The sequence below is a fragment of the Camponotus vicinus genome, unplaced genomic scaffold (assembly GCF_025532165.1).
Source record: "Camponotus vicinus isolate PSW18456_S1 unplaced genomic scaffold, iyCamVici1.0 SCAF_6, whole genome shotgun sequence".
Taxonomy (NCBI): domain Eukaryota; kingdom Metazoa; phylum Arthropoda; class Insecta; order Hymenoptera; family Formicidae; genus Camponotus; species Camponotus vicinus.
This window is the reverse complement of record NW_028141978.1, coordinates 9,247,203-9,264,959: the sequence shown is the minus strand read 5'-3', so window position 1 is coordinate 9,264,959 and position 17,757 is coordinate 9,247,203. Positions and strand designations below refer to the sequence as shown.

The window sequence follows — 17,757 nt, the reverse complement described above, 5'->3', positions numbered from 1 at the left end:
TTCTCGCGGAATTCCCATCTGTACAAATGTAAGTCAATTATAGAGGAAATCTTAAATTGTCCTTATTATGTTTGCTTACGACGCGATTGTAGAAAGGAAATTCTTAATCTCGACGAGAGCGTGACACGAGCGAACGAAGGAGAAAAAGGAAATCGATGAGAGTCCTTGTGCGGGGAAACCGCCCTTCAACTAAACAATGGACCAGCGCCAACTTCGACTGAATATAATGCTACGGGGATGAGGTTGTCCCGGGAATTCTTCGGATATGTACTCGGAGAGGTGGGAAACTAGTTCGCAAAGTAAAACAGCAGTCTGGATTTAATCGCCAATCGCCAAATCATCAAGTACGGCAACCCTTACTGCGTTCTCTACAAATTGCCCCAATAAGCATACACGGGCGTTCAAGAACGAAATACTTTTTATATAAAATATCGTAAAAATAATAGTACATTTGATACGAATTTTCTGCAAAAGGTTTCTTCTTCAAACTTGCATTTTTCGAATAAAATACGGTTTTCGTATAATTTTCGTTTACGAGAAACTGCTTTAAAAATCGACAAATGTATACATCATCTGATTATGTCACAACGAAATCAGACATTTTTTTCTTCGTAGTAACAATTAAACATGTATTTAAATTCAACTTAATGTAAATTAAAGCTCTCGACTAAAGCAAATTAAAATTCTACAAATAACTCGCGCAAAAACATTGGCACAACTCTTCGCATAATTAATGCAATTCGTTAGGAAAACTGAGCGCGAGAGTGCCTAATCAATATAGCAACCTGCAAAGTAAACTGTTGTGTCTGTACATAATTCTGCAAATAAATGGAAATAATGTAAACTCTAAATGTAAATTTTGCTTGCGTTTCGTTCATATATACGATCCCGGAGAACTAAATTTCATTCACACATGATTTAATCGATTAAATTTTAACAAAAATTTAATTAAAAGTTACCTTTTTCAGAGTTTTAACATTTAAAATTTACTTTAAATTATATGAATAATAAAAATTGTTATATTGTTCTTTACTTGCATATCTTTTTCAGTCCCTTATAATTAAAAAGAGAAGCAGCTTCAGATTTATATTTATGAATATATTTTAATTTCTAAATTTTTAATATTATAATTCCGGAAATTATATATGTATATATATATATATATATATATATATATATATATATATGTTCTAAAAAAATTAATATAAAAAGATATAATTATTATGAGAATGATAATACAAAAATAATTTAAAATATATTGTTATAAATTCAATTATTGTAGTTATAGAAATAAGAATATAAGGAATTTATTTATTATTCACGATTTTTTCTTCATTATCTCATCTATCTTTCCTTCAATTTGGAATTTAATCCATTTTAGTAAGGATTTACAGAACGTCGTTCCATTTTTCTAAACGGATGCATGTTGATGACGGCGTTTGCGGCGGGGCCATCGACTGAAGTGCTTCTGAAGTAGAAGGGATCACAGGGGACAGGGGGAGACGGAGAAAGACGGAGATTCTCGCTGATACGCACCTGACCACGCGCATTTGAGGGCATCAGTGACGTCAAGGCTTGGGGGCGGAGGTTGCCGATTACGTCACCGGCCCAGCCAGCCAGCCTCCACCGCCACGACATCGATCAGCGACACTCGTGGGAAAGGCAGGATAGAAGGGGTAGGAGGAAGATGGGGCTGCTTTCCGAAGAAGGAAATATCACTAATAGCCGCCGCATCGCACCACGGTGCTATTAATTAAATTCCTGATTACCCGCCCGATATTTCGCCCGATCGTTTCAGCGGTCCGCGGTACCGATGAGCGATCGAGAAATTCAATTTGAATCGTTATCGATCGGACTAGAATCGTAGTAATGATCGTACCGTCAATTCCGCGCGATTTATTCTACAGAGGGAGATGATAACTCGCTTTTTATCGTTATATAAAATTTAAACGGTAATGAAAACTATGAAAGCTGCAAGGATTGATGCTACAGTGTTCCTTCGTTCGTCTGGCACTATTGATTTTTTGAAAATTTAAACGTTGTCATCTATATGTGTATAGGTGTACGTGTAATTGAATATGTATATATTCAATCTTCATTTCGTTAAAAAACTTTTTGGATATCAAACGCTTATCAACTCAATATCTCCTGAAAACGAATCCTAAACTCACGTTGCAAAAAATCGACCAGCTTAGTTCATGAAACCATCTCTGAGACACTTTCTATAAAATTAAAAAATGAGAGAAGTTCTGATTTTTCTGCTTATGTCAGGATTTTAATAACGATCAATAAATGTGAAAAGTTAAAATAACGAAATGCTATGAACAGGCGGGAGACATTGGACAATAAATATCTTCGGCTTCAGAAATCGCCTTCATGGAATGGTGAAGATCTCTGTGACTACGTCTAAATCGAATCTAATGGGAACGACTCTTATAAATTTTCTACATGGCGCTAATAATTTGAGATGATTTCTGAATCGCGATATTTTCATTTTATATTTCAAATTTACGCATTAATGAAAATTGACGCAGCCTTATTTTAACAATCTCTTTCCCTCATAATTGCACATAATATTATCTCATCAACATTCACTTAATTATAATTGATTATAATTAATCACAATTGATTTTTTAATTATAATTTTTAATTATAATTGATTTTTTAATTCTATAACTCTCGCTCTCTTTAGAAAAGTTATTTTGTATTCATGTTGTCTTACACACAAATTACAAGTTAGCAAAACATGTTATCACGTCGCATAACAATTAAATCGTATTCAAGGCGCGCGAGGACTTCGGAAACAACGTCTAAGCCATCCGATTGTACGTTCGCTCGCTTGCATAATCTGACTTTCAATTATATTGCAAAATCGGGACGAGACTTCCTCTCTGAGACTGCTCTCAACTCGTATCGACGCGCGAATACAATCTCCCGGTAAACAATATGAACCAGTTGTAATTGGATATTTGCCTAAACGATCTTTTAATGAGTGCCCCATCAAGAAGCCAACTTTCGCATGCGGTTCCGCGCGATATAGTTGTCGTTGTCGAATTTATATAACGATGCCGTTGGGTTTGTCATGGACTTGTCATGGGCAAAATGTCATTCGCAACCGTGTTACAGACACGCACAAGCGTATTATGCAATGATCGAATTCAAACGATGATACCTCTACGAAAAATTCCAACGTGAAAATTCATTACACGATTGCTCGTTCTCCTGTCAGTCTTAAAAATCTATCTGTTACTAACTTTACTACAATTTTACTCGGCTCTTTTTCGAAAGAGATAGTTAAGAGATACAATGTAACACGTTTTGTGAGTTTATTTCAATGAAATTATATCTTTATCAAAAGTATATTCTATCTTGTTTGTTCTTTTATTATTTTTTTTTTATTTTTAAACTTTATTACAATATAATATTACAAATAATTAACCGAATAATGAAAACTGACGGAAATAAATGTCTCCTTTAGACTCTTTGGGCGGAGAAGATATTGTTTCCCGCGATATTATTATTCCTCTGTGCTATTTATGTTGAAACATAAATTTCGTTGCTATCATTGTATAAGCATTGAATTAAATTTCCTTTCACGGTCACGAAAAGCTCAACGGCGCATCATCTAACCGGCCGATTGTTCGTTTACCTCGCTACTTAATCGGACTCTCAATTATCGCGCAATCAAGTCGACCTAATTTCTCGTTTGATCTCTCTCTCTTTCTGAATCCCACCCTCTTTCTCTTTCGTTTTTCTGCAAAATGCCGGATGGAGGACAAAACGTAACGTGTTTGGGTCTGACGTGCGCCAACGCGGTCTCGCGTGTTTGCGAAATTCTCGCGCTGGCCGTGCTCAACGGTCACGCGTTACGTGCAGCAGCGTTTAATGTTGGCGTTAACATTTCGTCCGAGCCCGGGTCGCGCTACCGAGACCTTTAGAGAATCGAATTGACTTTCTTTCAATGCCATCTACAGTACGTAACAGCGCCGACGACGCGGAAATGGAAATTGCATGCGCTGCATGGCTACGCAAAGCGAGCAACAAAGTGCGACGATGGATGAACGCGAGGATTAAGAGGAGCGTACTTGAATTAAGAGAAATTTTTAATGACTGAGGAAAACATGAAAAAAGTGTATCTTGCGCGTCCCATGAAGTGCACTGTACAATCATCGAGAATATAAGACTGCGCGCAATAATATTATAAAAATATATCGTTCCAATTTTCTCCGCATCCGATATTCGAAATAAATTAATGAAGATCAATAAATTGATAAAGATTTTTGTCGCTTTAATAGTTAATAGTACGGTAAGGCAGTGTGTAAAGATATTAGCTTCAGAAATTACGAAAGAATTTCTTCAATTTCTGTGAAAGATGAAGAAATAGAGGAAGAGAAATGTATAATGGTTGAGCAAATAGTTTCCACTTTTATGAGAATGTAATTAATGTTAATGGAATAATTCTCGGCTAAAACTGTCTCGTGAATTTTTGCGCATTTTGTGCGAGCATATTTGAATAGTGTATACATGCGAAGCAGATTATTGTGATTAAGTTAATTCTTGATTGCATTTCTCCCGATATGGAACAAAGAGCGAAAATTATCGATTTGCACTTTCGTGCATATAAAATATTACGCATAGAAACATCACGCTGTTATAAATTCCTCGAAATATTCAGAATGTTTAGCAGACTCAGACAAAAAAAATTCCCTAATTTTTCCAAATTTTCCAGAATCAAGAATTATTTTTCCCTAACTGATTTTTCAGCATTACTTTTTTCAAAATACATAATTTGCGTATATATCGCTATATTATAAGTCAATTAAATGAGTTGAATCAAAAGTCTTTGAATTATTTTTATCGAGAAACAAATAAAATTTAAAATTCAAAATATTATTCAATATCAAAAAAGTATTCATTTTATTTGCTGGTAAAGTGAGAATATAAATTACCGAACACGCTCATAAATAAATTGATTTTCAACAAAAACAGAAAATTATCACACCGAGGTCAGGATGAAGTGTTGTTTTTAAAAAATGTGTCAAATTAATAAGAAGAAAATGTGAAAAAATTCAGATAAATTATTTAAATCTCTGATTTTTCCCTGATATTTTCAGAATTATAAAATCCCCTGACAATTCCCGGTTTTCCAGATTTCCCTGACTGCTAGACACTTTAATATTACACTTCCTGATTGCAGCGTCGGCAAATGATATTGACCTTTAACACGTTTTTTTTCCTGCTGCAATGTATTAATAGATCGTTAAAAATTGCATACTAATAATGTCTTTACTTTAATAAATGATTAATGATTAATGATTCTCAAATAATCAGATTAGGACAGTTTACGATCAAAATATAACTTGCTATCATAGCTAACATGACGATGAAGGCGAAGTTGATACGAATATCATTTCACATATTTATGTAGCCATGAATATTTTTGTATAAAACTGAATAAAAAATATTTTTGGCAATTTTTGCAAGATATACTTTCTGCCACTTTGACTGCCATCATCTCAGATATTTATGAATTTTCGTCGCTCAACGACCGAGCACTTACGTCATTCGATTTATCGGGATAACCTCGATATTTTAAAACCTTTTTCTCTCCTTTTCGCTACAAACGGCCTCTTATTTTATTCGTCTTCTAATGATGATTTATTGAACCACAAACTTACGCTGCAATTTCTGTTAGAAAAATTTCAAACAAATAACTTTTATGCGAATAAAATAAATATATTATAATTATAATACACTTTCGAATAATCGATTGTAGAGTATCGCTAAAAGCTTTAAGAAACCTTAACACTGATTTTGTCATAAAATTACCGAGACCGCATTTCTCGAGGGAGTTTTTCGAAATTATCACTTTCGTGTATCTTGCTTCGTTGATTTTATCGAACGGTAAACTTATAGCTTTGTTAGAAATCCAGAACTACCAACTATCACGCAACCTAGACAATTTATACGCTTTTAAAATTAAATAGTAAATATTGTAATCTCTCCCTTGTATCCCCTAAAGCGAGATGCATGTGGCATAAATTCTCTTGAAAATACGCTTATTTAAAGTACATTAAAGTTCACGTTTAATTCGCTAAAAATATCTGAACAACTACTCTAATCACGAATATCCGTGAAGTACGCTTGTTACTATTAATATTTGACGTCTAGTAACTCACTGACCTATTTGAGGGATGAACACGTGGTCCGCATGGGCAGCAACAATTGCTCAAACGTTTACGTCTACGCGTGCACCAATCTTGGCCCATCGTCGTCACCTTCAATCGTAGCTTTACATTTTCCTACGAATCATGTAAAGAGTTTCGTCCGTTTCAACTCGAATCGCAAACGTCCTACTATTTTATTTTCCATTTTACCGGCAACATTATTACGTTTATTACAGCTTAAAGCTCACACGAGGTCATTTATTTCGCTTCATATTAACAACTCAATTAAAAAACATGTCGCACAATTTTTTTACGCTAGAAAAAGAAATTCGCATATTTTCATACGTCTTCATTGTATCATGAGTCATAAACATTTTCACGCATTGTATTTTTATTTCGGAATAAATATCTTCGATTTGACGCATGAACCGATTTGGAAGCCGAGAAATTTCCGTGCACGATTTTCCACTTCAGGTCGCATTTCTCTGAGATCCAGAAGCAGCCGAGAAACGCGCATTGATCTCCTTTCAAAGAACACACATGGCAAGATTTTCGGAATTCAGCATGGAAAGTTTAATATTTCTTGAATATCCGATTGAAACTCTGCAACGAAGATGCAGCACTACGTTAGCTTTCAATTTCGTGAATTCTATCATTCCTCCGAGAAATCCCTGTAGTATTCGCTCGCTCATATCGATTACTTTTCGATGGACGTCGATGATGTTCGAATGACGCAGCTCTCGATACTGTCAGATCCTCTCATTATCGTTTGTTAAGTAATTACAAGATTATGTCAATTACACGTCCATTGTGTGACCATTATCTTAAATGTAAAGTCGTTTTTAAAATGAAATGGTCGAAATTGCGTGACGAATAACAAGCCACAATCCAGGCAGGCTTAAATGGAAAGACCATTTGCGGGGCGCTTTTTATTAAACTCGACGATATTAAAATTTTCTCGGGGAAGAATCTCGGGCACTCGACATCCCGCCTATAACTAAGCAGTTTTATTGTATATCCCTCGACGAGTCTTAAGCGCGCTATAAAAGTGTTACTTCTTGTGAGAATAAAAAAAATATTATTTCACCCCAAGAACAGGAAACGATTATCTGTCGAATCGTCAAAACTTCCGGTATATATAAATAGCTATTGAAAGGAGTTAAAATTGTGAGATCAATGTTTAAATATAGATAAAGCTCTTTTTTTCTGCATTAAATCGGATAAACAATTTAAAATAATTATTTATTCCTTTTTGCTCTATCTTTTCATCAGAAAATTAATATTCGGATTGTTCCAATCTCGTTGAACGAATGTCAGTCTTGTTTATGATGTATCAACGTTTTCTTTTTTCTCTTTTCTCAAAGAGAATTGAAAAATTTCACAATGGATGTATGGTATCTTTAATTCCATATCATTCCGTATCATTCAAATTAACGGATTTAGAAATCCATATATACATGCAGCATTTACAATTACACGTCCGTTAATGCTTGACTTATATCACTGCGTAATTTATTCGGGAAGTATATCGTTATTATTTCACAACTATAATTATATAACTTGATAATTTTTCATCATAAAGCATGAGAAATTGCAATCGATCTTCAATTATTTACCACCGTTGTTAGTTATTTCACTTTCAAGATATTTTAATTACATTCTAATAATTCACACGTTCCCTGCTTACGACGAATAATTCCTCACCGAAGCATTTTTCTTTCAATTATCAAACGTCATTTAACTGCAAATGTCTCTTTTGACGTTATTTAAAACCACACACATGCAGGTATCGATATATAATCAACGTGTTATCCAAGCACAAGATTCAACGTTTTCGGAAATCACAATCGATCGATAACAAATTTAACATTCCCAGTTAAAGACACATGTCAGTTCCAAGCAGCAGCTGATTTTTCACCGAGGTGCACTAGAATTCGCATTGGCAGTCATCTTGGAAGATTCGTCAACGATCACCGTCCGCGTGGATATGTCGTACGCGAAACGTCACTACGCGACCTCATCCCGCTCATCTCTGACACGCTTCACAACGACGTAAGAAATATCCGGCATGCGGATCAATCGGGTGCACATGGTCGTCCGCATACGCACGATGCACTCGTTGCTTCTTTTTCACGTCGCACATGGGACGAGGATCCATCGATGATCGATCGGCGAAACGAACGACGCGTTCTCACCCGGGGCGAGCGCGACAACCTTCTGGCCCTTTGTGCGATGGACAGATCCGCGCGCGGAATGCCGGAGGGCGCGCGCAGAGACGGAAGATCTACCGAATGATCACAGCGGGATCAGAGGCGACAGTCGAGGTCGGCTACGAGGATGACGCGACGAGAAATTTCGTACGGACCAGCAAACCGCTCCAACGTGGCTGCAGGAACGTGAGCGTAAACCCATAGATGGGTGGAATGCAACGGGAGAAAAGGAGGGAAGAGACGGAGAGAGAGAGAGAGAATGACAGAGTGGCAGAGGAGGAAGTGGTAGAGAGTACTACGAAGGAAGATGGAGAACGAAAGAGCGACGAAGAGGAGTGACGCCGTTCTCTCGTGGTTCTATCGACGCGAGCGCCTCCTTGGTCGACTTCCGCGCCGAAAACGCCGACGCTCACGGCCGTCCCGCCCTGGAGAGCGAAGGGGGTGGTAATTAGAAAGAGAGAATACGCTGCGCGAGTGGTAACTGATTACGGAATTAATTAAAAGGCTCGACGCGTTCTACGCGCATCGCGCTGGTCCCCGAAAAAGTAAACGAGCGGTAGATATGTTTGGAAGTAATCAGACATGAGTAATTAGGAATAATGGATAAAAAGATGATTTTTTTTCTACACAAATTTCGTATAAAATTGAGAGAAGAATAAATAATAATAATTGTATAAATAATTGAGGTGCAAGAGAATATAAAAAAAGAATATAAAATAGAATGAAAAAAAAATTACAATTTATATAAAAAAATATGCAAATAAATAAATCCAATCGATTCACAAATAAATAGAAAAAACCCATGAATACGCCGGGGAATACAATTGAAAATTTTAAACTATAACGATGACGGCAAACTTTCAACGACAAAATATGAAAACGCGACCCAGATGAATGCAAGAGGAAAGGCAGACTTTATCTTCTCTTTTCAATTTTCTCTCTAACGATCTACTTTTTATTCTATTATTATTATCGGATACGGCCGACTTTCTTATTATTTATCCTTCTCTTGCTGACAAATAAAATAAACACAATGGCTACAGACTAATAGATCCAAGACAAGATTTTTATAACAACTGTTAATTTAATTATTACTGAACACAATAGAAATATGCAATTTTCTATGCAAATACAATATTTCAACATAAAAGCAGTTGTTTACCTTTCAACTTTGGATCAGTGTTTGCAAATGACAAGAAATTTTAAATTTTAAAAAATAAAATTCATGTATCACGGAAATATTAATTGAGGTTCTAAATAAACGTTAGTCGACAATGCAAATTTTTGATCTCTAAACTGAACTAAGGATCAACGCGATTCAAGAGAGAATTATCGGTAGATTGACTCGATTATCTAAATAAATGATTACACAATTAATCGGTGTAAATTTGTAATCGAGAAAATCGATCAGTAGTCAAGCCAGCAAACATGAGACGACAGTTGTCTTTAAAACGACAGCCGCTAATCGCGAAAACACACGCTCTAAAACGCGGAAGAGGAACCACGTGCTTGGAGTGACACACCCACATTTCTCGAAATCAATGGAATGCGACGAGGGAACGTGTCGTTCGAGCAAACGTGGGTCTGAGTAAACTCTGCAACAGGATACATTTGTCGCGGGACGCACGAATGAACGACGACCATGCAAATGAAAGCATTCCGAGTACAAGTTTATCGCAATATTTACGTTACAGAGACGTGTAATTTGCGCACGCGGTTAACAGCCGTAAATCTCGAACTTCGTTACTTCTCGACGAGCCCATCGATTGCGACGAGCGACGATTATTATTAATATCGGAAATGTCAGAATATATGACGTGCAAAATACATGTTTAAATACATGTTTAGTTCAAAAAACAGATTTATCGATGCCGATAAATTTCGGTACCTTTTATGATACCTGAAATTACGTTCCAAAAGAAATGAAATGCTTAATATTACACGTGAAAGTAATGGACAGTCAAAACATGTAGGTGATTTATGTAATAAAAAAGGGGGAGAAATGCTTCGAGTTATGATGACGTTAGAATACTAAATAAAAGAAGTGGATAAGTTAATAAAACATATGACGCGGCGCGACAAAGAGAAAGATGGGGACACGAATCAACGGAAATAAATTTATTTGTACAGAAATACGTGAATCCGTGACCGTGATGTATGCATATAGAAGCGTGGTAACAAATGTGCTATGAAAGCAAGTGTTCACCCATGACCTACGTCTACAGTGTTTCGTGATATTGATCATACGCACGCGACTTCAATTTAAATAACGTAATATCCTCTCGGAAGGGGTAAATATACATATTGCGACTCCTTCTATTTTTACGTCACATATAAGGCTTCGAAGGAGAACATCCTCTTGAAAGTTATTTCAATGCATCTTTTCATCAAATTATTAATTTAATCATATATCAGGAATATTAAAGCCCGAGAAACGTCTGCGCTTAAAATTTTGAAAACAATTAAATATTTAATTCTTTTTATTGGTGAATTATTTAAAGTCATAAATCGCATAATTTTAATTAATAAATTTCATCAACGATGCGATTACGGCATAAATCGTGAGTGAGTGCAATATTTCAAATTCGGTTGTTTCTTTAACGTAACATGCTTTTACGACACACCCACGACGCAAAATCAATGGCATCGAGGGCGCCGTACCGGTGGCTGTGTACCCACAGTAGCAGAAAATTTAAAAGGACGCATTTCCTCGGAGAGCAATGAAAAACGAGGGAGAGATCATATATCGAATGCTTCGTTACACTTGTCAAAATAATAATAAGGTTGTGGTACGATAGCAGAAAAATAAGTCAACTGTAAATATAATTGACAACTAATATATGTCATGTAGCTCGACAACCTTTGTAAAAAATATTTCGTGCTTTTTTATAATATATACATATTTAAAAATGAATAAAAGTGAATTTTTTAAATAACGTAAAAATTTGCGAGATAAATATATTATTTCAAAGTCGTTTAAACTTGTAATATTTTTTTCAAACATTTTATCGATGAAGCCAAGAAAACTTTAAGATTAACTGTAACAATTAACATTACTTTGTTCAATAATAAAGATATCTTTTTTTTACGAATCACTAGAAAAAAAATGAATTTTATAAATACAATATATGTGGCTGCCGCATAGCAACGAGATGTGGATTCGCAAAACTATTAAAGAATGAGCTAAAAAAGAAAGAGAGAGCATAAAAGGTGGGGAAATATATCTCGAATGAAAAATCGATGGAAAACTAATTTCAAAGACAGGGAGTCTGCAATCTGATATCGACGATCAATCGATTCAAGTGGCGCTTACAATGAGAAATCAATAAATGTATTTGACGAACACTTCGATAAATACAGACGAATATTTTCCATGAGAGAGTTTTCAGAGAAATAGAACCAGAGTATAACACAATGATGTTATCGCATGATTGTTATTAATGCAAACGTATTAAACCCGTATTATCCATAAAGCGAAATTCTATCCATCTTTTATATAAAGCTAATGCATATATCACGAACAACATTTTCATCAAGATTAAATGTTACAATTCTAATTTCATATATCATACCAGCATGGATTATTTGCAATATAGGGCATCAAAATATCGAAAAAATCAAATTTCGCTGCGCAAATTTTCGTTGCACGTATTAGCAGAGAGATTATCAAAAATTTATTATGATAAATCCGTCTAGATATATAAAATCATTTTCGACGTGTTAATATTCTCAAGCAATAATTACGATTATGATTGAATGAGAAATATCTTTGTATCCGATCAAAGATTTTAAGCCACACTGCAACAAATTTTTTTATTCGCAATGCATATCAATAACTTGAGATCTAGAGAATGCATCACATTCTGCATTATTAGGTGCATTTGAGTGCATTCCACGATGACACTATTTTTCGCCCGCTGAATCTGCATTACCGGACCATGTTTCAATTCGTTCCCTCCACATTCTAAGAATGCAAGTACTCCCCAATGACGCTTTTAAACCTCGAGAGCTTTTTACTTTCTCATCCATCCTTCGTGACATCCTTGCATAAGAGTTTAACAAGAGACTACTATTTGGCCTATCGCTTTAATTTATATTGTTCAATCGTTGCATTATATAGACGCAATAATAATTGCGTGCGGATAAATTTGATAGCAATCTGTATTCAATGATTTTGATTAGAATTTCAAGTGAATTGTAATGAATAATATCAATAATATCAATATATATGTGTATAAAAGAAATTAAATAGACAAAATTTTTAATAATAAAATGAATTTTTAATTCTAATGAATTTATAAATTAATTAAATTGAAAAATATATTGTTTTATTTAAAAAATTAAAAAATTCTTAGAAAATAAAATAGTGTGTATATATATGTTTGTCATGTATTATTAAATTTTTGTCATGTATTATTAAATTTTTATATATTTTTTTTCGCGCTCCCGAAAAGAAAAGATAGCCATGTCATACCGGATAAATTGTAAATGAAAACAAAATTTGACCCATCTCAATATTGATTCTACGAGCAACGCATTGTGCTGCCACGAACTGTTCAGCTGCTAAACTTTGTAGACACCCTATGGATCGATTTTATAGTCGGTAAAGCAGACGACGGTTAGCTTCAGTGGTGAAAAGCTACTATGATAAAATTTTCGCGGAAAGCTCATCAGGTTTGCAGATTTTCCGTCGTAGCGCTGCCGGGAAAATTGCGATCCGAGAAAACACAGATCTCATTTTCCCGCATTGCGGGAAACTCGGGATAACTTATATAAAACAAGAAAAACATTGACCTCGCCCAGATCAAACATATGCATGAAATTTAAAATTAACAAATACATGCAATCTTTCTATGTAAAAATAAAAAGCAGTCTTATTTTGATCTCCTCGCGGAAATAATTCGCGGAAAAATATTTCACGTAAAAACACTAAAGTGAAATCCTCGCGTTTCGCAACAAAAAATCATGCAAACAAAATCGCGTATTTTAAACAAGCATGCTTGGTAGAAATCCACTTATATATAAACGTGACAATTTGGCAGCTGAGTGTCGCAATCTTCCCGAGCCTCTGACGACAAATCCGTTTGTAACTGACGGTTTGACACAATCATGTATAAAATGTCAACGTTGAAGTTCGCATACCTCCTTGACTCACATTGGCAACTGCACGATCGAAATATTTAGGTATGTATATCTAACTTTAAATATAGACGGAATTACTGACTTAATTTCGCAAGACAAGAATAGCTTCTGTCCTAACGTTGGAAAACAACTTGAAAAAAATCGTAAGAGTACAAAAAAACATGTAAAAGTATTATGAGTAAAAGTCGAAAGATCTAGGAAATTCTTATGATAGCTGGAAGTAAAGATCCAACTCTCTAAATTCCACCAGGACTAAACTACTCTCGAAAAAATCGATTAATCTCAAGAGAGTTATCTCGAGCTTTGAGTGGACTTTCTGCTCTTACGTGGTAAAACTATATATCAGATAAACAAGATTCCTCTCGTAAATCAAGCAAAGAAAAAGAAAAAATGAAAGAGGAAAAAAAGTATAATTAGCATGATAGAGTTTGCCTTAATTTAATTACACAGTTATAATTATTATACACGGCAGTGCAGCACCCCATAGGGTGCAATTTGACGCGTCTCAAAATTACATCATTTCTCTTGAAACTATTAATCTATTCATTGCAATCGGTCTAAAGCCGTGTGGCAATTAATATTTTTGCATGAAAAAAAATGTTAATATAAATTGCATTAATAGCGAGAGAACATAATTAAGATTGTGTTTATTTTATTACACAGGCAATTCGCAGCAAAGAATTACAGGCAAAATTAAATTGGTTAAGCATGCTTGTTTGCGTTAACATTATATTGTACTACTGTTTGTAATCTGGACTTACAACGCAATCACGTTAATTAATACAACGCTATTGCGTAACCGTTACCGTGTTGTACGTCATCGCCAATAACAAGTTCGTATACATTGTCAAGTTTGCGAATAATAACACAAATGCAAAGAAAATCCGCGCGTTTGGCAAACGAAAGTCCCAGTTTCAATATTTAAATCGCGCGCGCGCGCGCGGCGCTTTGTTATCATTTTAATATAAATTTTATACCAATGTATTTTTTCAATAAATCAATATACCATTTATGTATACAATAGTTCGAATTTCTGCTCGTGCGCCTGCACTCTTGGCGTATTTGCCAAAGTTCATATCATGGACAAATATACGCGGTATTAGCGCAAGAGACCACGAATCAGACGGAACAATATACTGATCCGCGATTCCCGTGGCGTCGCACGAACGATAATGGCTCATTGTAAACGCAACGAAATGTGTAATTTCACCTGGAAGAACTGGCACATCGACTGGTGTATAATGTCAGTACTATAACCCATGTATCGATCCAGAAACATGCGTTCTCCCTCTTCCTCTCCCTCTCCCTCTCTTTCTCTCGTTTAAATCACAAATATCAATGTTTGATTTCCACAACATATATTCCAGTGGCAGACAATATCAAATGAAAGACGTCATTTGCGTGTCTGCAAGAATAAAGGAAAATTAAAAAAAAAATGTAACAGGAAACTTTAAAGGGGAGGTATCCGTCGTGACTTGCAATAGATAGAATTTAAAGCGTGCATTAAAAATCGCACAATATATTATATAAAATTTCTCATCATATCTTATTTTTTAAGCGAAGACTATTTTTGTAAAAGTTAATAGAGTTTGTTTTATTAAAAATTACGAAAGAAAATAATTTTACCATTCGATATATAATATAGAAGCTAAAAATAGATATTTATGATAAATTATTGCGATCAAGAAACGGAACTTGCACGTAACCTTGGAACAATTTTCTACTTGGAGAAAGCGATCATAAGTGAAACTCATCATGCGTGACCCATCAACGATTGTCATTCTACAAGCGCGAACGTACTTTGAGTACACAGTACGAGTACTTTAGGTTTAGGTCAATATACAGAACTCAGTGACTAGGGCTAAGTCTTATTGTTAGAAGAATCAAGGTCACTGTACGACCTCCTTGCTGGTCGTATTACAATCGATTTTACGGAAGAATCGTCGAGGAAACAACGCAAAAGAAGAGGCTATGTGTAAGTAAGGGTCGAAATGATCGATCGCGTGTAAAATATTAAATATCAGAGAAGCTTAATGCATTTAAATTTCTATTAGCGTGATTCTCACGATAAGGTTTGTAAAGTGCACGCAAAATAACCATTTAAGAATTTAATGCCTTCAACATTAACGTTGTCACATCGAGAAATTCCATTATTCATATATATTACATGTAAATATACTATAACTCGAAAACTTTCTATTACAGTGGTCTTTACGTCTTTAAATCCAAGTTATTTCAGCAATCTACTTTGATATAATAAAAGAATAATATAATAAAATATTTTATATTCAACATAATATTATATTTAAATTGAATAGACAATAAAATTTGAAACGATGTCATTTTAAGTCTCGTCACGTTGTATTTTAATGTTATGTGCTTCGAACGCAAAAAAGTTTGAAATAAAGTTTGAAATTGCTTATTTCCACCAGAAGCAAACGTAACGCATTGTTGTTTTTAAATTAACTTCAGCAATAGAACGATTGCAAAATATAACGTCACGCGTATAAACAATAATAAAACGCGATAACATATTAAAGTTTCAATATCTTATTAAAATTAGATAGAATAATTTAAAATACAAAAGATAATGAGAGAAATTATAAGCAACATCTTCTCGTTTCTTCCGTGATAAATAAGAAATCTCTATTAATGCAAAATTTATTATTAAATACAATATTTCGACTCTAGATGAATAACAAATTTAGAATAGGCATATCAAGTTTTTGTATCAATATGTCTAAACCATTTTTGTCGAGAAGTAATACCATTAATTGTCCATACCATGATTTCCACGATTATAAAAAATTGAATTTCGGTCAATTCAAAATTTAAAATTTAAAATTTTAGTTTAAAACTAACATTTCATAAGATTTCACATAAGATATTTGCACGGATTACAAATTATGTAACAATTTATCGTACTGAATAATGTAGTTTAACGAGAGACAGAATAACTGTAGGCAAACTTGTATCTGGAGTTGCAATCAACTACTCGACAAACAACGCACTGTAATATTGATCGATTAATTAGCGTGTAACGTTGCGTGCATACGCAAGAGTAAATTCAAAATCACTAAAATAGAATAAGTAAGTAATTTTGTTCTCATTTGTGAGTTTATCTCGCAAAAATATGCTGCTATTTTAGTTACAGAAATATCAAAATTCAATCATGAAATCTCCCATATTCATGTTTCACGAGCAACGTGCTCTTAATGCATTGTTGATTCTACATTCATTCATTTGTGTTCAATTTAGTGATTCCTGCAAAGCTATGTTGCAACATGGTGTGTCTCAAAGGGCATGTAAGTAATTGATGGGAAATTAATGCTCTCTCATCCGTCACTTGTAGCAACATAAATAACTAACTAGCTACATTCAACGAGTTCACGTAACTACATCATACCATCTTTTTAATTAATGTTACGCTCTGATGCTATCAATATTACAATATTTCGACAATTTCAAAAATCTTCATTTACAAATATATTATATACAAGAAATAATGACAATTTTTAATTTAGTTAAAATAAATATCACTTTTAATATTAATTCAATTTTTTTTTGTTTTTGCTTCTGATCTTATTTTTTATTAATCTTTTTCTCACGTTACAGTTTGCCAAAAATTTTAATTATATAATTTTAAATATGCTCTCAATTCAGCATAGATTAATAATAATTTTAAAAGAAAATGATGATTGTGCTGGCAATATATCACGGTAACACCACGTATGTGTCAATGTCGTAGTCAACGAGTTTTTCGTATGAATAAAAATATAACCGTAGTAATGCTGAAAAATAACAATACCAAGCTAGGCATCAAAGTTATCTAAAACAATGTGTCATAAATAAATATTTTCAACGCCACTGGTATCACTAAATGACATTTTAGATTTTTCTATGTTTTTTCTTTAGTTTTTTCTAAAGAAAACAACAATGTAGAAATCAATATTATTTGGTGACTACAGGAATTACTATTTCCTATCAAACAAAAAGATTAAATGAATTATTATTACCTACAAGACAGAAAGCAATAATGGACAATCGACTAAATAATATTGAATTAATGAGAATGCACTATATAAATAATAAAATATTTTTCCCTCAAGTACCTTCCGAGTTATGAGGCTTGAAATCATTTCTTCATTTTACATACCGTAAAATATCTTGTAAAATATTCATTTTTCGATTATCTTACCTTAATACTTTTATGTACAAAATAATGAGAGGAATCAATT

At 34.1% G+C, this 17,757-nt stretch overlaps 1 protein-coding gene across 16 annotated transcripts in view; it reads right to left on the bottom strand.

Moving 5' to 3' along the window:
• The window catches only part of Dnc (phosphodiesterase dunce), a 315,712-nt gene that overhangs the window by 88,226 nt on the left and 209,729 nt on the right, over window positions 1-17,757 (bottom strand). Inside the window, exon 1 of one of the 16 annotated variants that reach the window (XM_083101574.1) lies at window positions 6,184-6,284. The exons of the other annotated variants lie outside the window; for them this stretch is intronic. Within the exon in view, the coding sequence (XP_082957700.1) occupies window positions 6,184-6,269 (86 nt within the window). The 5' untranslated portion in view covers window positions 6,270-6,284. Of the gene's footprint in view, window positions 1-6,183; window positions 6,285-17,757 lie in introns of those variants that run through there. 16 annotated transcript variants of the gene reach the window in all.